Here is a 19,935-nt window from a genome sequence, read left to right as displayed (position 1 = left end):
GCAATTCTTATTTTGGCCTTCGAGTTCGCATTCAGCCTTCCGCCTGCGTTCTCTCCAGTCTGGCTACCAATGCAAACACCCAGGTTCGCATTCGTGGCCAGGCTATGCCATCGCGGCGCAGCCTCTCGTGTCGGCCCCAGGCAGGCGTCATCCACCTATAAATGGGTGTATTTTGAGGCACTCGTGACTGCAGGCCACGCAATGGAGTAGGATGAAGTCATACGCAGTGCAGATGCCCGCAGAACCCGAGCTTCGGTGGATAAGGCTTCTATCTGAGTATCTAACTTGGGCGATGGTACTTCTTGCCTACCTGTGCGATGTTCTTGCTGGGCTCATCTTGAGCCTTCGCGGCTACCCTACAGCCTCGGCGAGGCTCAACACGAGCAGGTCATACTCGGTTGTTTGCGTGCCAATCGACCTTCCGAGGACACTCGAGACCCAGACGCATAGCCTGGGAAGTCGCGAATGTGGCCATGATAGTCCTAGACTTTGGCCCAGGGCACAATTGATCCACCATGTTGACGCCCATGACTGTCGTGTCGTTCGGTTCACCATGCTAAGACTTCACCCCACAACAATCACAATTACCACTCGTGAGCTAAATGACAGCGAGCGCCGTAGTCGATACAGGAAACACCTCAGGCACTCCTGTCGGGTTGGGAAGAGGTTGGATGGGGCCAGTTCGCCCATACACGATGCTGTCCCAAGTGGCGAGGCTCACACGCGTCAAGCAAACCCGGCTCGAAAGGCGAGCCAACCGACAACCTTGATTACACGCGACATCACCGGTAACGACGATGAGCCAAGGTCACCAGCGCCATCCCTCGACGAAGATAGTGAATTGGAAATCACATACACTACACCCGAGGAGCATATGATAGTATTTGACTCTGATACGATTGCACTGTTACACGCAGAGCTGCGCGCGTTGACACTTCGCCCAAGGTCCACCATCGGTAAGCTGAGCATGCGGCCACACTCAAACCACAAGGATACAAGACTAACAGTTAGCAGGAACCGAAAGCACGCTGGAAGTAGAACACATATCCTCGCACAGGCGTCTTCACGACACGGATGACAGCCGGGCTGAGCAGGACACTGGCAGCCAGGACAATGTGCAACTGCATCTAAGACCTCCAACGGCCCATGTGAGTGATATCCCAGCGATATTACTCTATGGGAGCGAGTGTCCTGTGAGCCAACGCCTGCAGCCGCAATGCATGGGATAGGCACACCGCCAGGCAGGGACAGAAGGCATAATGAACTCACTGACATCAAAATCTAGCCCAGCCCCGGTCGATACCACGCAGACGAGGAACGGAACAGCGAGCAGGATCAAGGCCCAATGAGGCCAGAGGTCGCCGCGAGAGACCCCATAGCGACGACGTCACTTGTCGCAGGGGAGTTGGACACAACTCCTAGGAGACATCTCCCAGTGTACAACGACCGTTTGCCCACTCGAGAACAGCCACAAACGCCGAGAGAGTTACCAGAAGCCCGCCATCAGAGTCGGTTTGACGGCGTTTACACGGCGCCAGCTGGAGGGCGACGTCAAAGAGTTGAGGCACAGCAAACTCCATCTGCAGCTGGCAGAAGGGCGCGGGCCAGGCGCAATCGCAGTCCAACAGGACTGAGCATCCCCGGGTTCCAAGGGCTCTACGGAGGAAACGAGAATGCCGACGATGACTGACTTGGTCAAGTCGAGAAGCAGCATAGAAGAAGGATCGTGATCGTGATCTGTGATGAGGACGTGAGAGGTTTGGAATTCAGATTAAACAGCAATATGGATGCCAATCATGTTAGGCGGGGAGAGAGCAGGACGAGACCGGGAAGGTAGAATTTCTCATCTGCGGCCAGACCTGTTCCTGTAGCATCAGTCGCATCACTACCAAAAACGTGCCGTTCAATTGCCGGTTTCCCGGGGATCGTTGTGTGTGTTAGTCAGGTGGTGAGCACATTGCTCTGGCAATCTGGGTTGGCAGACGGAGAGCGCCATTCCCCATCTCGGATAATCTGCTGTTGGCGCTCCGGAGAAGAAGCGGGAACCTGCGTCCCGCGGCAAGAAAAATTCCAGTCCAAGGGAGCCAAGTTGGAGGGTTGGCTGGCTGACTGATCTGATGAGGTGATGCGACTGAGGGGAGACCAGACGGGATGTGCTTGGCAACGTAGCGGAGCAGTACGTACCCGTCTGAGTCGGCTGCGGAAATACAAACTTCCAATGAGCTTCGGCAAGAGAAGCAATCAGAGCAAACTGACTCGGACTGGGCGGATTCGTGTGGATCTGGATGGGACGCTTCCTAGATTGGTGGATGGCCGACGGCGGACCTGACCTCCCTCCTCTCACGGGCTCCCACTTCCACTTGCACTCCAACTGGGCTCTCGGCTCGGTTTGGCGGGCGTGGGCTAGGCGTGGTGGGCTAGGCGTGATGGGTGTGGCACGGGGCAACTCAAAAAGTCAAGCCCAGCGTGCCCAGGGCGTTGACCATCCAACCAGACGGGCGTTCGGAGCATCCACGAGCCTCCTCACGCCTTGCTTCTGGCGCTATGCCCCTTACAGACATGGTAGGTCTGAGACCCTTAACAATTACGCAACCCGTAAGGGGACAAGCGCGGATTGGAGCTTTCCATTGAGAGGTACGTACCTCGCGCTGCAAACTGCCTTAGCTCCGTGCTAGACCTCTTTTAGGGCCGGCAGGTTTGGAACCAGCGCGCCGATAAGCTGATGGCGTGCATACTGTGCGCTGACGGCCCGCACGGAGTCAGCTGCGGCGACCCGAGTCATCCCCTTTCTCTTGTTAGTGAAGCGCCTGAGAAAATGCGGCGCGGATATCTGCCGAAGGTACCGCTACGCGGACTTCGCCGTTCGCGAAACCGCTCTACAGTGTCAACTCTTTTTTACCCCAGGTTGCTCTTTAACACCCATGCAGCCTCACTCCGATCTCCTGCAGCTGGAACCCAAGAGCCACTCACGCCCCTTCCTCTTGCTCTCACTCTCAGAGGTTCTTTTACCGTCCTCCCCTCGTATCCTTCTCACACTTCTTATTCCTCCCTCTCCCATCCAACTTTTCTTCCTCCTCCATCTTCATCCAGTCTGACCTCCACCCACCTCAGGTCATCCTCCAAGTTCTCTTCGTCCTTGCCTCTTGGTCAAACCTCCATCACGACCCTTCGCTACCATCCTTGTCGCCTCACTCGTCGCGTACTCTCCCTCTTCTTGTGCCTCTTGTTGGCCAACCCTTCCACATCTTCACTCCCTTCATCCCGTCACGTCTCCTATCGGGCTCTCCATCTCAAACGACCTTCTCAAATTCAATTGCAACCCTCGTCCTAGAGCTCCAGCTCCAGCGCCGCGGGAGTCCATCACCAACAGCGTGTCCTGAATACGCAATAGATGGTTTGTGACAGCAGTGACTACTAACTTTTCAACCTCTCTCAGTTCCCCTACTACCAGAACGCTTTCAAAAATGGCGTACTTCAGTTCCCAATTCTCTTCCTCTCCCGTCCTTACCATGTCTCCTCAACCTGCCCACCAGTCTCTGGGCATGGCAAGCTTTGGACACCATCACCACACTCCACCTCGATTTGCCCCAATTCCCAGCCAATTTGCGGCATATCAGCCAGTTCGATCTGCTGGGTCTGGCAAAAAGCGTTCCCGGGAAGAGGCTTCCGACAACCTCGAGCCTGATGTCAAGTCCCTGCCAGTCGAAGAGCCTGAGGAGGAATGGGTCTACGGCCCCGGCATGACCCTCATCAAGCCTAGCTCCCGCTACGTCACAGACGCGGGCACTCAGTCTGGCACCTGGGTTGAGGAGAAGAAGGCTGCCGAAGATGCTGCCATCAAGGAGGCTCGCTCTTTGATCAGAAACCCCAAGTTGCAGCGCGTCTCTCGTGCCCAGCCAGCCGGTCCTTCAGCCAGCGCCAAGTCCCCCAGCAAGACCGACCTCAAGACTCCTTCCAACGAGGGACCCACCATCGACAACTTCACACTACACCTTGGCATCGGCTGGCGCAGGATCAGCGACGACGAGCACATTCAAGCAGCTGCTCGTGGCTGGGCGCGTTTCATTGAGAACCACTTCCCCGTCTCCAACGCCCGCATTCTCCTTGAGAGCAACGGCCTCCAGTCATATCTCGTGGAGGCCAATGAAGGCTTCTTCCTCTTTGCCGAAAACCTCCGCCAGGGCCAACTCGTCAGCCAAACTGCTGAGGGCGCACTCCAAAATCTTCAGTGCTCGCCACCCCGATTCGACGGGATGGAGACTCTTTCAGCAGCTGAATCTCCTCGACCAGTCAGCGCCAGCCCTGAGCCTGACATGGACATGAAAATGGACTAGGGCAACCTCGCCCGGGAACCTTTCGATTTTTGCCATAATTTTTATTTCTTTTTCTCTGCAATCTACTCGGAGTTACGTGGGTTTGCCATGCTTGGGACTGGGTTAGGAATGGGAAAGGTGCCTTGGTATCGACGGGGTCGAAAAGGCTACCGGGAGCGACAGCCATAGACAAGGATCGTCATGGCTCTGTATCATTGAATGCGACTTACATCATTACAATTTGAAACAACGAATTATTCCGAAAGTGTCTGCAACGCTGTCTACCTATGTGATTGATAATGTTGGCGAAAAGCCTGTCTCTCGTATTCATTAAGCCGCGCTAAGTAACCCCCACTCGACGCGTTGATCATTGGCGTGGGATTCGCGGCCTCAACGCGACACTGGCAGCCATTTAGCGGCGTCATCGGAAGCAACATGGCCCGATAATGGAAGGTGATGAGCCAGGCACAGGGAGATGGCCGAGACGAATTAGCCTACTAGAGTCTGGAGTCTGGACTGGAGCCAATTTGGCTGATGGGACCGGAGCAAGTGGCAGGATTTCTGAGAGAATATTCTGTGACGGATAATTGGCTGGCCTCACGGCGTGGGTCATACTGTTGCCAGGGCGGGCATGCGCCGGAAGGAAATTCAGCAAGCCCAGTTCGGACTCGGAGGACTGATCTGTCACCCGTGTCTCTTTGATTGTCTCTTTCTCTTATTATCCGGGGCCGGGTTTGATATTCCTGGTCACAAATAGTTGGCTCTTGTATTGAATGCAAGGGACCTTGGCTGGCCGCTAGCTTGTGTGGAGATGGATGCTACGGTCCTGGTCTGCGGTTAGCACAATGGCACTGAGCTGTGAGCGACAAGACGTTCAAGATGAAATATTGTATAAATGTAATTGAGCATAGACTTTGAATAAATTTATACATGCAATAATGCAACGCTCCTTTAAACTGCTGCCTCTTGTCGATTGGAAGCCTATCCGGAAAAGGTTCAGGGGAAAAGCATGCCCCCCAACCTCCTCACGGCCAATGTCCCTCCCCAGAGTAGCAGATAGGTTGCGACGCCGATGGTACCTCGGCTAGCCCCCTTTCCAGGCGTTGGTTTTCAGTACCTTGGTCGAGAAGGCCTATCGTCTAGGTAGCAGGAATACCTGACCCGATATCTACACCGACGACGAACGAACCTTTGGCGGCCGGCGTCATTCAGTTACGTATCGACGGCTGGTTACAGAGTCTACTTTACTCTACCGGAGCACTCCTCGCAACGTCCCATCAAGATTTCAATACATTCCATTGCCAAACACACACAAGTCCACTCGCTTTCCTCATCCATCAGACAAGACAAACCGTATCTTGCCGGCTGCAGTAGAAGGGGACCCATCCCAATCCATCTCTCTCCAACCATGTCGAGCGCAAATCAGCTCTTTCTCCTCTCGGACCACGTCAAGCTCTCGCTGCTCGAGAGGCAGCGCGCAAAGAGTCTCAACATTGAAGGCGACTCGCAGGATGGCCATATTTCCCGCTCTCTTGATCAGTTCCGCGACGGCCTGGCCGCTCTCCGCGAGGAGGAGCAGCGTCTGAGCGAAGCCGGCGATGCGACGTACGTTTCTCAAGCCTCTTGCGTGTATGATTTCACAGACCAACTGACACTTTGTACAGCGGCGCCTCAGACCTCTCCGAGTCCATCTCAACACTCCAGAAGCAGTTCGACGACCTTACAACCCAGTTCCAAGGCCAACCCTCGTCCTCGGCCGCCGCGACCGTCTCGCACCCCAACTCGGAAGAGCTCGCCGACGACTTTGCCCACGCGGCCTCGACGTCGCCCAACTCGCGCAAGTCCAAGACGGTCCGCTTCACCGACACGCCCTCCTCCCCCTCCGCCGAGCTCTTTGGCCCCTACCGCGATGACCCCTCCGACTCGGCCGGATACCAGGACCAGGCGGCAGAGATGAGCAATCAGCAGATCCACGAGTATCACAGCCAGATTCTTGAGCAGCAGGATGAGCAGCTCGACCGTCTCGGCGAGTCTATCGGCCGCCAGCGGGAGCTCAGCATGCAGATTGGAGATGAGCTTGACAGCCACGTTGCCATGCTCGATGAGGTCGAAGGCGTCACGGACCGACACCAGAGTCGTCTGGACCGCGCGAGCCGGACCCTCGGCAAGGTGGCTCGTGGGGCGAGCGAGAATAAGCAGATGACAACCATTGTGGTTCTCATCATCATCCTCGTGCTCCTTATTGCCATCTTGAAATAGTTTCTTTTCTTCACACTTCTATAAGAGACAGCGGGCGTCGCGCATCGGTTGGCGTTTTGGGAGTTGTTCAGGCTTGGGGCGTCGTTCAAGGTATATGATATCGTCGTTTTTGTCTATCAAGAATTCGGCAGGGCAACGAGTAGACAGACAAAGGCTCCGTGAAAGATGACCTGTATATATGTCCGCGGAACCTATTCTCACCACAACTTAGTGGAATTCGGCATTAGGCTGGGATTGTCATCATGGTGTGGTATCATTCTCTCAATTTCAAAGCTGTTTAATCCTCGACATAGCTTGCAGTCTGGACGGTTCCTCCTCCAAGGCCCAGAAACAGACAGCAACGGTTCACCGAATCACGTCCCCTTCCTTGTCGATCCCTTCCAACCCCTCGAGTATGTCACTTCCTCCAAGCATGCCACTGCCGCCCACCGTTGCTCCTTTTTCGCTCGACCACACTTCGTGAAACTTGATGCTCTTGTCGCTTGATGCGACGATAATGCTTCCCTCTTGAAATCCCCCATCTCGTTGTACGTCACTGTCAGATGTAGGCCCCCGAGGATACGGAACGGCGTAGAGAGCTCTCAACTCGCCCTCCCAAGGTATCGCTGCCACCTGCTTACACTCTGGCCAGCTGAAGACGCTGATCCGGTAAGGGTGATCCGGCTGTGCATAACCAAACGTGGCTACAATCTCTCGTCGAGTTGTACTCCAGATGAGCGAGGTCACTTGAGCTGACACGGCAATGGTTGCCAGAGCTGCCCCTGATGTCGTATGGTAGAAGTGGATGCATTTGTTATTGGAGCCACCACTTGTGGCAACCAAACCGCGCCTCCAGGGGCAGAAAGCAATGGCTTTGACGGCAGCATCGTGGTCCCAGTGGTGTCTCTCGGCCCCAGGCCCAAGATATCGGACTGTGTCGCTCGAGTTTGGAAGCGGTCGCATCTCAGCCGCAATTGGCGATTCAGACGCATCTTCCGTCCCTGAAACGTCTTGCGGAGAATAAAATGGCCGTGTAACTCTTGTCTCAATACCGCCGTAGGGGCTGAGGGCCTCAAATCTCCCTTGATATCCATTTTCTGACCGAGCAGATTCCGTTCGACGCTGCCCAAGAACATGGTCTACCTCAAAAAGGCAACAGAGGTTGTCGTTCCCCCCAGTGGCAAACAGTCGCCCGTCCGACGACCATGCGAGGCCACATATCTGCTGACAATGGATGTTGCTGATCTTGGCCATGAGAGTGACTGCTCCTGGCCAGGTATCTCTGGAAACTTCCCAGTTCATTGGCCATTCCACTATGTAATAGTAGATGTTGCCTACTTCATCACCGACCACCAGATCCTCAGTTTGAACGGGGACTCCTGGATTAAGAGGATTCTTGGATGGTCGCAGTGTGCAAACCGGACGCCAGCTCACACAGGAAATGGGAAATGGCTGCCGGACCTCGAAACGGGGCAATCCGTCAAATAGGGACTTCAGAACCACAGAGCCATCTGAGTGGCCGATTCCAAGAACGGCCTTGGTTCCTTGGGCAGACGAGAATGACACTGAGCTTAACCAAGTGCCAGCTTGAGCCCCATGAATCATGTGTACACCTCCGGCCTCGGACCATGCGTAAAGCAAGTTGCTTAGGCAGACCACAAGAGTGTGTGATGTAGGTGAATATGCCAACGGAGAGCAGTAGAAGTCATCTTTGAGGTTTGGCGCATCGAGGACCCTGTGGCTCTATCAGATCGTTATTGGGGTTAGAAGATATGATGATTCACTGACCTGAATGGAGCAGCAGGGAGAAGACGTTTCTTTGCTGGTCTCGGAGGAACTGCTCTGGTCAGTTACTTCTGGTCAGAAGGGCCAGATACACGACATACTATTGAACTGCTCCTTGTTTGACCATTTGCACCCATCCCAAATAGTTCGGCCTTCTTCCAGATCCAATACTCGACCCACGATTGGACTTCGTGGTATTGGCCGGCTCTGGCAGAAGTCGAGCACTTTGCGAATACGGTCAAGGTCCAAGGCAGAAGCGACACGGCCCTCATGCTTCTCTTTTTCGACCGATGTGTTTACCAAGCTTTCTTGGAAAGGGGTGGGAAATATGCGAGCGTTTGTTCCACGTTGAAGGAGGTGTCCTTGCCCGTCATCAACGGCGATTGCGCTGGGTACGAGGCCACCAACTGACTAGATGGCGCCCACGCTGACTTGTCTTTCTCCTCCCCGGTTCTGCGGGAGTTGACTTAGAGCTGTACCTAGACATTGTGTATCAGCTCGGGGCGCTCTGTCAAATCTACATCTGACAAACCTCGATTGACAACACTCTCGTCAACTCGAAAAGGAAACCGTTGGTCAGGGGTCAAGGCTCTACGCCGAAGAGCAAAGGGATCTGCGGATGCTTGCTTGTTTCTTGTCAACCTCTCTTCGGTTGATAGGTCTTGGCTTTCCTTCTTGGTTCGATATCTTTCGGCGACGGGGGACGCATGGTCGCGCTTCGGGACGTATCTGTCTAGTTTTCGTCGATTCGGATCGAATCGTTTGTCTTGAAGAGGCAGGGAGCTGGCATCTTTAGCGTAGATGAATGGGGAAACACCGTCGAGATTCTCGCCTGGACGGGCTCGCTGTGGTGTCTTGGGGGAGGGAAAGTAACTCTGCCGCTGCTTCGATGCAGGTGTCCTGGGCTCCCCATCTTCGACTCCCGAGTCTGCTGTAGCTTCCCAAGATCCCGACCCATCGAAGTTCAGGAAGCATGTCGATTTGCGAGGTGTCGAAGTCCCGGGGGAGTTCTCTCTCGAAGCGTAGCCTGAGTCTGCAGGGCTGTGTGGCTTGGGTGGTGAGTCGTAGGTTTGTCCATATGCCCTTGAACGACGAGGTAGCCGTAGCATCATGTTGTTGGAAATCATGTGCTAGAAGCTGCTGATGGTCGAAGCCCCGTGGAGATGTGCTCCCTCCAAGGCGCCGCAAAGCTTGCAGTCGGAGGATTAACGTCTTTGTTGTCAAGAGAATAAAAGAACGAATGTACTGATATGCAATTACCTTGGCGAATGATGATACAACAGCGAGCACCTTTGCAGGCAGCGAGCTTCCTACCTGGGTCTATGATGGGGGTATGGATGCTTGTCGGCGAGTCTTGTAGGGAGAATGTGTTATAGGAGGACGGCGATGTTGTAAGGGGAAGGAGTCACACTGAGAAATTTGGATGACACGTGAATCCATGCATCGCAACTTATTAATAGCTTTAAAGTGAGATGGAAGGTGCGATGCTGTTTCCTGTGCCTGCCTCCGATGATCTCCATGCATCCGCAAATGCACTCTCTTCATAGGTAGGCAGGAATAGAAAATATTCCATATAACTACAACAAATCACAGGCAATTGAAGTACGAAAACCAGAGGTATGAACATCTATAAACGTGGATGATATATGTACATGAGCCATAACTCGTTGAACATCAACATGAGCTCACACTCTGAGTTTTCCTGAAACCCGAGTCGAAAGTCCATAAATCTCATCAACAGATGGCCAAGAACACGCATGCAAAAAAGAAGAACTATGTACATTTGAAGAAAGCTTAAAACAGGTTTTCCTAACTCTGGCATCCAGAGGCAATGTTGGCGTACTGGGAGTCTGGGTACTGGAGCCAGTTCTCCGTCTTATCCAGAGATCCCAGAGACTTGAAGCTGGTGCCGATGAGCGAGTCGTCGCCCGTCTTGTCGCCGGAAGCCTCCCAGAACATGCTGCCACCGAGGCCGAGCTTCTGCAGGTAAGACACCTTGTTCTGGACAACCTGGGGCGTGTCAAAGGTGATGAGCTCCTGGGTGTTGGTGTCGTAGCTGTAGGCAGCCTGAGCAGTCTCGTCATACTTGAGCTCGGCTCCGGACTTGGGAAGCACCTTGTAGTCCCAGACACCCTGCTCCCAGCTGCCCTGGCCAATGCCGGTGTAGGACTCGCCAATGCCAGTGGTGCTCTCGAACGAGCGGCCATAGATGGGCATGCCGAGGACGAGCTTCTCTGCGGGGACACCTCCCTTGATGTAAGCCTTGACAGCATCGTCGGTGTTGAAGGGAGTGGCCTTGGCAATTGCAGAGTTGGCGTACAGATTGGCGCTGTGGCCGCTAGTAGTGTCCCAAGAGCCAGCGTAGTCGTAGGCCATCAGGTTAACGTGGTCGACAACTTGGCCAATCTTGTCGAGGTGAAGCTTCTCGTAGTTGGTAGCGCCAGCAGGGGCAGCGATGGACAGCTGGAAGTGGTGGCCAGGAGCGTGCTGCTGAGCATAAGAGTCGAGTTCGTCACGGACAGCCTGAAGGAGCAGATCAAAGTTGGCAGATTCCGTCTCGTCCTTGGGGTACTCCCAGTCGACATCGATACCGTCAAAACCCCAGTCCTTCATCAGAGTCACGGCGGACTTGGCGAATGTAGCACGGGTCTCAGGGGTGCTGGCAGCAGCAGGGAAGTTGGTAGACCAGGACCATCCACCAATAGAGAGCATAACCTTGAGCTGGCGGTTGGCCTTCTTCAAGAGGTAGAGTTGCTTAATACATCCATAGGCATTGGTACCCTGATCGTTCCAGGCTGCATCCAAAAGTCAGTTGTAGGGACACAAAGAGATGGGGGAAAAACTCACAGTCGCCATCATAGTGCTTCTCAAGGTCGGCGTAGCTGTCTCCGGTGTAACTGAGGGTCGAGTTAGTATCGCGACTTGTAGCATGAAGCCATTGCAACTTACACAGTTCCGTCGGCCTTGACGTTCATAAAGGAGTAGAGCACATGGGAGATCTGGGAAGCCTGGAGGTCCTTAGGCTGGAAGTTTCGCTGGTAGATGCCCCTGAAAAGAGTTAGAAAAGTTGACTTTGTTTCTAGAGAATCCTACGAACCAGTTCACAAAGTAGACGGAGTTGGCATAGCCATTGGAAACAGCAGTGGCACGGGATGAGGTGGCAATGGGTCTCGCGAAACCCAGAGTAGCTTGAAGCACGGCAATGATCGCTAGCGATCTGAACAAAAGAGTGAACATGGTCGACATGGTTCAAAGAAGGAAGGTATAGAAAAGAACGAAGAAATGAATGAATGAAGTGGTAAAGGAATGTGATGTGCAAGCGCCAGGCCGCAACAGAAAAGAATGGCTAGAGAAGGAAGTGAGTGTGCTTGGTGGGCATCTTTATCGAGGCGAGAACATGAGCATGCTTTATATGATTCAGAGAGTTATAGGAGGCATGAATAGACATCTCCATGTTAGATCAGCTTACGTGTGGCGCGTAGAGCTATACAGGAGTCAACCTTGTCGTGCCACCTCCGAACAGTGAGTGTATCATGTTGGCTCGATGCTTGAGCCCCATCGTGAGCATCCTTGGGATCAACCCGCAAGGCAAGGCTAGAGCCAGCTGATATCGGTGCTTCGAGCAAGGCTTAGCTCGGCTTTGGGACGATCAGGGTCTGCAACGTTGCGCGCGATTCTCCCTATCCTGGCTCATCTCGTCAACGGCGAGCGTATGGAAACAACCCCAAGTCCATTTTGGGGAGGTCGATTCCCTCTCAATGCTTTCCGTTTCATGGCCTCGTGGACTGACAAGGCAGTGGCCATGATCAGGATACCCAGTCTACACCTCCCATTCGTCTGGTTCTCCGAGCCAAGTCTAATTGAAACACAGATGGGGAGACGAAATGGACCAGGCTGAGGCTGAGGCTGTTTATCGACCTTCCCTCCCGGTTCTTTGGGAGGCAAAGGGCCAACAGGCGAAGCCCCCGGGCTTGGAGAGGTCGAGAGGCGTGATAGTGGCACGAGGTTCTTGGCCCGGGCGCTACTATCCCGGACCTGGTCTGTTCGTTGCGAGCAAGTAAGCATCGAGGATCATCACAGATCCTTCGGAACCTCCATAAAGTGGTTCTAGCCCCTGTTCATCTGAACTTTATAGGCATAGTTCGGGGGGGGTATAGGAGGCATCCCACCGTGCGGTAGGATCGCAGAGGTTTTGTAAGTCGACCAACCACAGGCAAGGACGCCGAGAGAAACGCGAAGGCATGATGTCGCAACATGGCTTCTCCATGATCGAGTAGTGCGATCAGAAGAATCGAACATCATGTAGGTCGATTTCTCAGGGGTTTGATGATGCCGGGAGGGACACTATGCCCTGCACATGTTGCATCGAGGCAAGAGAAGAGCCGATGTCCAACCACTTGGCGAACAAAACTCTGGAATATGATCTGCTTGTATGTTTGATCTTCAGGCTGGCCATGGTTCATAGGGCTGCCGAAATGGCGGTCTCTATGTCAAAGTCCGGCCTTGGGGACCGATGATCTGGCTGACATGAACTCCACATGCGCCAACATAGTGCTCGCTTGAAACATGACTGTGCCGTACCTGCATGTTTCCGAGCCTGGAGGGTCAAAAGCTTCGCGGATTTACACAGGGATAACCTCCGCTGTCAAGTCGTCGCAACATAGCGAAAGGGGGTTCGCCACTCAGGTACGAGTTTCGCGCGAAGGAGCCATGTCATGACATGTGAGTCCGAGCTTGCGGGTGTGCCTGATCCATCCCACGGGCCGAAGAGGGGAGGGGCAGTTTTGAAACAAAGGAGTATAATCGGGAGTGAGCCGATATCGATTATCCCCATGGTGTTGTGTGCCGCGGCGTGGAAACGTGGTACGGGCTTCGAGCGCCGCGGGGAGGATGAGATTGTCGTCAATCTCGCAGATCATGCGCCGCATGCCGGAGCGGGTGCTCAAGGTGAATGTTCTGGGGGCCTCCGGACCTCGCAATTTCGAAGCTATCTACGGGTGCGCACTGATCCATCATCGCTGTCTGACTGTGTAAGTCGTTGTCGACTTGGCCACCGCACTGGAATATGTCAGGCCAACAAGAAGGCAGTGTTGGCATTACTGTTGGTTTAAAAGAACAACATAGCAAATGTAGGAATCGAGGTGGAGTTCGGTAGGTTGTCAAGATGAGAGGATATATTGTGAGGGCTTGAAGTGCTGCCTCCCACACATTACCTCAGAGCCGTTTAGAGCCTTAGGAAAAGAACCCATCCGTACGAAGGGAAAACACAAAAAAGGTCATATAAATGGCGGATGACATAGATTCTATATAACTACTCATACTTATAATCGCCAATAATGACTATGAAATAAAAACTTTCCGAGTTGAGATGGTACAAGTATCATGAGCGAGAGTCGTGGTGTTTGCTCCATTAAAAAGACATCACGCTACCCTACACAACCACGAGGACTTGACTTTGGTTACGTCAACGTCTCACAGCTCCAGTAGCAACAGCATTTCCAAGCACAAGCCTCGAACTGTCACAGCACACACATCGCTGCGAAAACCAGATATTTCTGGCGCCTCGCAGAATGTCCAGCGTTAGTCACATGCCTCTCGACCAAAGAGTCCTTGACTGATGCTGATACCAAAGGCTTCCAGCACGGCGTAGCCCGCACCGCGCGGACCCGAACCGAAGAGCAGCGCCAGCAGGATCAAGAAAAGATCCAAAAGTACCGGGCTCTCGAGGACCAAATCCGCCAGCAGGTTAGCTACACTCGCGCATCATCTCCAACCAATTCTCACACTCGAAGCAGATCGCCGACGGCAACTACGGCCCCGAGACGTTCCAGCTCACCTCGAAGCTCCTCCGCCTCAACCCGGAGTACTACACGATATGGAACGCCCGCAGGCGCTGCCTAATCTCTGGCTTATTGTCCAGACCCTCGGCTGGATCGTCGCCCTCGAGGGCGTCGCAGAATTCTTTAGCGACCGGCACTCGTTCAGCCTCTTCCGCCGATTCGTCGCCCTCGTCCTCGACAGAGACCCCGCAACCCCCCAGCCCCCGGACAGCTGGGAGGAGTGGTACAACACCTGACGAAGCCGGCAAGGATGCTGAGACTGTGCGCGCCGAGCTGGGCTTCACCGTGCCCCTGCTCATGGAGTTTCCAAAGTGCTACTGGATATGGAACTACAGGCTGTGGATTCTGGACCAGGCAACAGAGAGGTTCGACAAGCCTGTGGCTCGGCGCATCTGGGAGGAGGAGCTCGGCCTCGTCAGTAAGATGCTGACCAAGGACCGACGCAACTTTCACGCCTGGGGCTATCGTCGTCATGTTGTTGCGCAACTCGAGAGCTCCGTCTTGAATGGAAAGAGTCTGGCTGAGCCCGAGTTCGAGTACACGACCAAAAAATACACGAGGATCTCTCCAACTTTTCGGCGTGGCATAACCGCAGCCAGATCATTGCGAGACTCCTCGATGAGCGCAAAGCAGATGATGAAACTCGCAAAGAGTTCCTGGACAAAGGTATGTTGCCCTGAGCCCTATTCTCTTTCACATGCTCATGTAACTCCAGAACTCGACCTTGTTCGCGATGCGCTCAATGTAGGACCCGAAGACCAATCCCTCTGGTACTACCACCAATTCCTAGTATTGAACCTGGCCGACCCCGCCGGAAGCCGCCAGATAGCCCCAAGCCTGACGGTGGACCAGCGCACATCGTACATCGACCGTGAAGTGACCGACATCAAGGATCTACTAGAAGACTACGACGACATCAAGTGGATCTATGAGGCACTGATAGAATACGCAGTCGCCCTGAATCAACTAACCGGCCAGTCGACGGAATCAGAATATAAAAATGACGTAGCGTCTTGGTTAGCAAAGCTCAGAGAACTAGACCCTATGAGAAACGGAAGATGGGCGGATCTGGAGAAGCAGCTTGGTCTCTCGTAGGACAACATCTGGAATCTCAAATAGCCTAATAACACCGTGAAACATAGAAACATTACGCCGGGCAGAAGCCGGCGAGAGAATTGAGTTGTATGACACTCATCTGCGAAAAGCTTAGAATCACAGGGTATAATCTACAGTGCCCGAATCAAGATATAGTCCCTGGGGTATCAATGTCGCTCGTCAAGCCAAAAAGCAACCAAGATGGCAATGCATCGTCCTAGCACAGCAAACAGGGTTCACATGGGCCATCTAAAACCCTCGCCCCCTGCCTCGTCCCCTTCCCCTACCTCGACCACGACCGCGTCCGCGTCCGCGCCCACGACCTCCACGACCAGAACCCCGGCCTCTAGCTGGGATATCGCCATCGCTCTCTGAGCCGAAGCCTGAACTGCTCATCAGACTGTTCTCCTCCTCTGAATCCGATTCACCAATTCTGACAACGGTCGGTTGGCTAGGTGGCTTTAGCGAGAGCGGCGGCGAGGGACTGCGTGGGCTATCATGGACTGAAGACGCCACAGAAGGCGACCCTCCTCCCCTGTACTCATCCTTAGAGCCGGTATCGATGTGGGCAGATTCCGCTGTCGACTGCTGTGCCTGCTCCGGCTCGTCCACCACCTCGTCCACCACATCTTCCATTACCTCATCCACAACGTCCGGCGTGGCCTTAGAGCGTGTACCAGGGGTTACGGAAACAGACGGGGAGGCAGTTGTACCACCAGAACTTGGGCGAGCCTTGCGCTTCCCAATCTTGAACTTCTTCCCCTTGAGCGCCATGCGCTCGGCCATGGATAAGAATTGTGTACCACTCGAACTAGGAACCGTGGGTGTCGGTTCTGGCTCCGGCTCTGGCTCAGCAACCTCGGAACGTCGTGTTCGGCGGGTACTTCTCGAGGCACGATCTTCACCCTTGCTTGGTGTATGCTCGTCATGGCCATCGTCAGATAGCTCAACAGCCGCCGATGCAGCAGCAATAGTTGTCACACCCGACTTCCTAGGTCTTCCTCGTCGTCGCGGCTGGGAAGGTTCTGCCACGACCTCAGCAGCGAGCTGAGCTTCAAGCTCGCCAACCATCCTCTCATGCTCCTCATCGCTGTTGGCTTCGACGCCGACAGTTTCCTGCATGGTTTCCTGGGTAGCGTCTTCAGCGATCTCGCTCGGTTCGTCCGCAACAGTGACCTGAGATAGATGCGACTTTCTAGGCCGACCTTTAGGCCAACCCCTTGGTCTGCCTCTTGGCTTCTTTGCCGAAGAAGTTGGTGTTGCTTGTGGTGGTGAGTCCTGGCGAGGAGACGCATTCTTCGGAGGACGACCACGTCTCTTGGGGACCTTGACCTCAGATGGAGACATGGTGGAAGTCTCCGCTTTGTCCATTTCGATTGAAGGAGCAGGCTTGTCATTATCAGTGGAGGGCGTCCCGAACAGAGCACGAACTGCGTCGGCAGCTAGGTCCACGGCAGTCTTTCCATTCGTCGATGCTCCCTTAGGTGATTGAGCCTTGGGTTGGTGGCTGTGGTCTTCTTCAAACTCGTCAGAATCAACCTCCTCCTCCACGTAGGACGCTATGGGCTTGGCGTGTCGAAGTAAAGGCTCATTGGCGTCGAACCGAGGCATCGTCATCTTCCTAGGTGGTGGCTCGGACTGATCTTCTTGGCCTGGTTCTGCTGTTCCTTCATTCTGTGGCTCGGTTTGGCTCTGGTCAGTTTGACCTGGCTCATGCATGACCGCCTCAGGGGCAGTTGGTCCACCGAACAATGCAGGATCCATGTTGTCTAGAGGATCTGCCTCAACCGTAGGTCGAGGCTTCTTGTGGTGACTTTTGCCAACCACAAAATCTGGATCCTCATTCTCTCGTTTGGCCTTCCTCTTGGCGGCGCGAATGGACTTCTTGACAAATTCAGGGATATCTGGTTCAGAAGGTCGCATGGCCTCTTCGGAAGGCGCTTGAAAAGGGTCAAAGAGAATCTTGTCTGGCGTATCATCTTGTTCGTAGTATCCCATGCCGATGCGTTGCCGAGCCACCACAGAAGGATCGGGATAAAGTGATTCATCGGGATCTTCTGCCTGTGGCACATCCATCGCGGCCATGGGTTCGTTAGCTGGCCCAGCAGCTCCGTCAGGGAAAGGAGGGAACTGCTCCTCGCCGGGTGCATCCACCATGACATGGTCACCTTGACCCAGAACGTGGCTTTGATCCCCGTATCCGTTCATGCCAGATGTACCAAGGCCTGCAGTATCATCCTGCATGGCCTGGTCGGTGATGTCTTGTGCCTTGGCATTATCTGCCTGCTCTCTCAACTTCTTCATCCGATTGCTGTCCTTGCTGCGACTCTCCTCTCCCGCGGCCTTGAGCCATGATAGGTTGTGTACTCGGAAGTCCACAAGCGCCTCCACACTCCGGTCATCAGCGATGGGGCGAGTGTCATGCCCCAGCAGGGTGTTCTTCGGCGTGTAAGGATCTGTGTTTCCTCCTCGTCGACAAGCGCCGCAGTTGCAGATACCTAGGCACTTGGGACATTGCCATTGTTCATCTTCGAGCACTTTCTGAGGCATCATATCGAAGGCTCGGTAGAGTACACCGTAGCAATATGCTTCAGTGCACCCAGGGTTCGTACACTGATGCACTCGGTAGGCGTAATCCTTGTGACAGCATACATGGCACCTGCGAAGCTCACCCTTCTTCTTCTTTCGCTTGTACTTCTTTTTAGGTTTGTCTTCGCCCTCTGGTTCTGACTCGCTTGGGTGTTTTCACGTTCCGGCTTGGTGATGTCCTTCCAGGGCCGTCGTCGAAGAGCCTCCTGACATATTTGCGCTACGGCTTTCTTGCCAGCTCGTTGCCGCGCAATCTCAAGGGGCTGTGGAGAGAACTCAAAATCGACATAACCATCATTCTTGATGACTATGGATCGCCAGGTTTCGTAGTTGTCGACAAGGTCGGACCAGGACCATTGCTCGCACCATTGCAGGCCAGAGAGACATGCGCATGATCGTCCCATAGCGTAGCATTCCATGCAGACATCATATGCATCTTCATCGCCATTGATCAGCATGCGAGTGCAGTGTTTGCATGTCAAGAATCGGTTGAAGATGTTGGATCGACAATAAGAGCAGGTGATGCAGGAGTCGAACTCAATAAGCTCTACTTCCTTTTCCTTGAATGCAAACATTTCGTCCAGAAGAATTTCGGTAAAGAGACCAAAGAGCTTCTTGAAGTCGCCGGCGAGCTGCTTTGCTCGAGGGGAGCTTCGGACAATATCCTGGCCAAGCCCCATAAAGCTCATCTGAGTCATCTCTGCGTTCTCGTCCAGATGTTGAAGTTGTCGGTAGTATTTCTCTAGAGTAAAGTAGATTATGGCCTTGTTCTTGTACTGCTCATCACGGCAGACTAGCCTTGCCTTGGGCAGTGCTTCATGCAGCGCAAGCTCCAGGGTTTCCGCTGTTGTTCGATTCCAGGCGACTTTCATCGTTCTTGTGCCTCGATTCCAAACTTGATGTGCCGCTAGGGGTGGGATGAGGATGAAGTCGCCAACTCTCTGCTCGACAACGTAGACATCAAAGGGGGCCTTCTTCCACGCGTTGATCTGGGCAAAGTGCTTCTCGATCTCGATATCATGTCCTAACATGGAGAGAAAGTACTCGCGAACGACCTCGCGATCCTTGCTTTCGGTCATGAACCAAATCGAGCTGCCGGGCTTCTCGCCTCCCTTATCACCTGACGCTTCCACCATGATATTTTGGCCCAGGGAGGCACACATTTCACGATGCGCCGGGGTGTAGGTACCTTCATGACCGACATAGCACATCAGGTTCTGGGCGCGCATCTCCTTGGGCAGACTGGACATTAGGTCGCCAGCAGAAGCTGCAGCTGCGTCATCGCGAAAGATGTCGTCTGTTTGCTGTCGCACTCCTCCAGCTTCGCTTGAATTCTCGTTCAGATAGAAAAGATTCGGGTGGATGACTTTCTGCAGCGCATCGTGCCATTCAACAGGGCAGTCTATATCTTTGAGGTAGAGGCGTTGGCGTCGATCGTCGCGGAAGTTGCTCGGTGTCCATTGGTTTGTGAGTTGTCTCATTGACCGTAGATAATGACCAGTTGTCATAGGAATGTCGCTACCAGCCGTGATATCTCGAACATTTTCCTCTGAGGAAACGGAGTGTCAGCGCAAGAGTGGTTAGGAGCCAAAGTAGGAGCACCTACGCTTCTTGTCATACGTCTTCTCGAACCACCCAGCATCAAAAAGCCACTTTGGGAGAACCTGGTCCCATCCATCAATGACCAAAGGCTTTCCACCAACGATGACGTGGATCAGAACGAGCTTCTCAAACTCTTGTTGCCCAAGGTTGCGAATCTGGGACCTCGAGACACGCTGAGCCCACTTGAAGTTGGGGGTCCTGTCGACCAAGCCGTACAGATCCAGATCCGGTGGAATAGGATCGAACTTGGCTTGTGGATGAAGAGAGGTCGGCATCTTGTCGGATTTCTCGTTTGCGCTTCATGTGTATGACTATCGGCGTGGTGGGGTTCAGTTGACCAAGTCAACAGCTTCGTCGATCGGTTCGCGATTCCCGGCTATCGTCAAGATTGAAGCAACTATTGCACAGCCGCCCAACTCAGGCCACGCAGCCGTGTTTCCGGTAAGGTGAGTCCATTCGACGTGGCGAAGGTG

General features: G+C 53.9%; 7 protein-coding genes across 7 annotated transcripts; 4 read left to right on the top strand and 3 right to left on the bottom strand.

Moving 5' to 3' along the window:
• Positions 1–553: 553 nt before the first annotated feature.
• On the top strand, positions 554–1,690 carry MRS44_007520 (uncharacterized protein; the record flags this gene model as incomplete). Its single annotated transcript, XM_046282210.2, has 3 exons — positions 554–956; positions 1,015–1,148; positions 1,286–1,690. 3 exons carry the CDS (start codon positions 554–556, stop codon positions 1,688–1,690), a joined length of 942 nt encoding a protein of 313 aa, XP_046128940.2.
• Positions 1,691–3,464: 1,774 nt separating this feature from the next.
• Positions 3,465–4,334, top strand: MRS44_007519 (uncharacterized protein; the record flags this gene model as incomplete). Its single annotated transcript, XM_046277003.2, has 1 exon — positions 3,465–4,334. The coding sequence occupies one exon, from the start codon at positions 3,465–3,467 to the stop codon at positions 4,332–4,334; it is 870 nt and encodes a 289-aa protein (XP_046128942.1).
• Positions 4,335–5,721: 1,387 nt separating this feature from the next.
• Positions 5,722–6,572, top strand: MRS44_007518 (uncharacterized protein; the record flags this gene model as incomplete). The annotated part of the gene is made up of 2 exons (XM_046276963.2): positions 5,722–5,918; positions 5,978–6,572. 2 exons carry the CDS (start codon positions 5,722–5,724, stop codon positions 6,570–6,572), a joined length of 792 nt encoding a protein of 263 aa, XP_046128943.2.
• A 345-nt stretch (positions 6,573–6,917) lies between these two features.
• On the bottom strand, positions 6,918–9,448 carry MRS44_007517 (uncharacterized protein; the record flags this gene model as incomplete). The annotated part of the gene is made up of 4 exons (XM_065620558.1): positions 6,918–8,286; positions 8,340–8,388; positions 8,438–8,614; positions 8,869–9,448. The coding sequence occupies 4 exons, from the start codon at positions 9,446–9,448 to the stop codon at positions 6,918–6,920; spliced, it is 2,175 nt and encodes a 724-aa protein (XP_065476630.1).
• Positions 9,449–10,145: 697 nt separating this feature from the next.
• On the bottom strand, positions 10,146–11,573 carry MRS44_007516 (uncharacterized protein; the record flags this gene model as incomplete). Its single annotated transcript, XM_046277028.2, has 4 exons — positions 10,146–11,131; positions 11,184–11,233; positions 11,286–11,384; positions 11,434–11,573. The coding sequence occupies 4 exons, from the start codon at positions 11,571–11,573 to the stop codon at positions 10,146–10,148; spliced, it is 1,275 nt and encodes a 424-aa protein (XP_046128945.2).
• A 2,333-nt stretch (positions 11,574–13,906) lies between these two features.
• Positions 13,907–15,271, top strand: MRS44_007515 (uncharacterized protein; the record flags this gene model as incomplete). The annotated part of the gene is made up of 5 exons (XM_065620557.1): positions 13,907–13,915; positions 13,977–14,081; positions 14,132–14,712; positions 14,772–14,842; positions 14,892–15,271. 5 exons carry the CDS (start codon positions 13,907–13,909, stop codon positions 15,269–15,271), a joined length of 1,146 nt encoding a protein of 381 aa, XP_065476629.1.
• A 249-nt stretch (positions 15,272–15,520) lies between these two features.
• MRS44_007514 (uncharacterized protein) lies at positions 15,521–19,737 on the bottom strand (the record flags this gene model as incomplete). The annotated part of the gene is made up of 3 exons (XM_065620556.1): positions 15,521–17,884; positions 17,944–19,409; positions 19,467–19,737. 3 exons carry the CDS (start codon positions 19,735–19,737, stop codon positions 15,521–15,523), a joined length of 4,101 nt encoding a protein of 1,366 aa, XP_065476628.1.
• Positions 19,738–19,935: the final 198 nt, after the last annotated feature.

The sequence above is a fragment of the Fusarium solani genome, assembly GCF_023522795.1.
Source record: "Fusarium solani strain SB1 chromosome Unknown bctg00000004, whole genome shotgun sequence".
Taxonomy (NCBI): domain Eukaryota; kingdom Fungi; phylum Ascomycota; class Sordariomycetes; order Hypocreales; family Nectriaceae; genus Fusarium; species Fusarium solani.
Note: the sequence above shows the minus strand (reverse complement) of the source record. Positions and strands in the feature narration are given on the sequence as shown.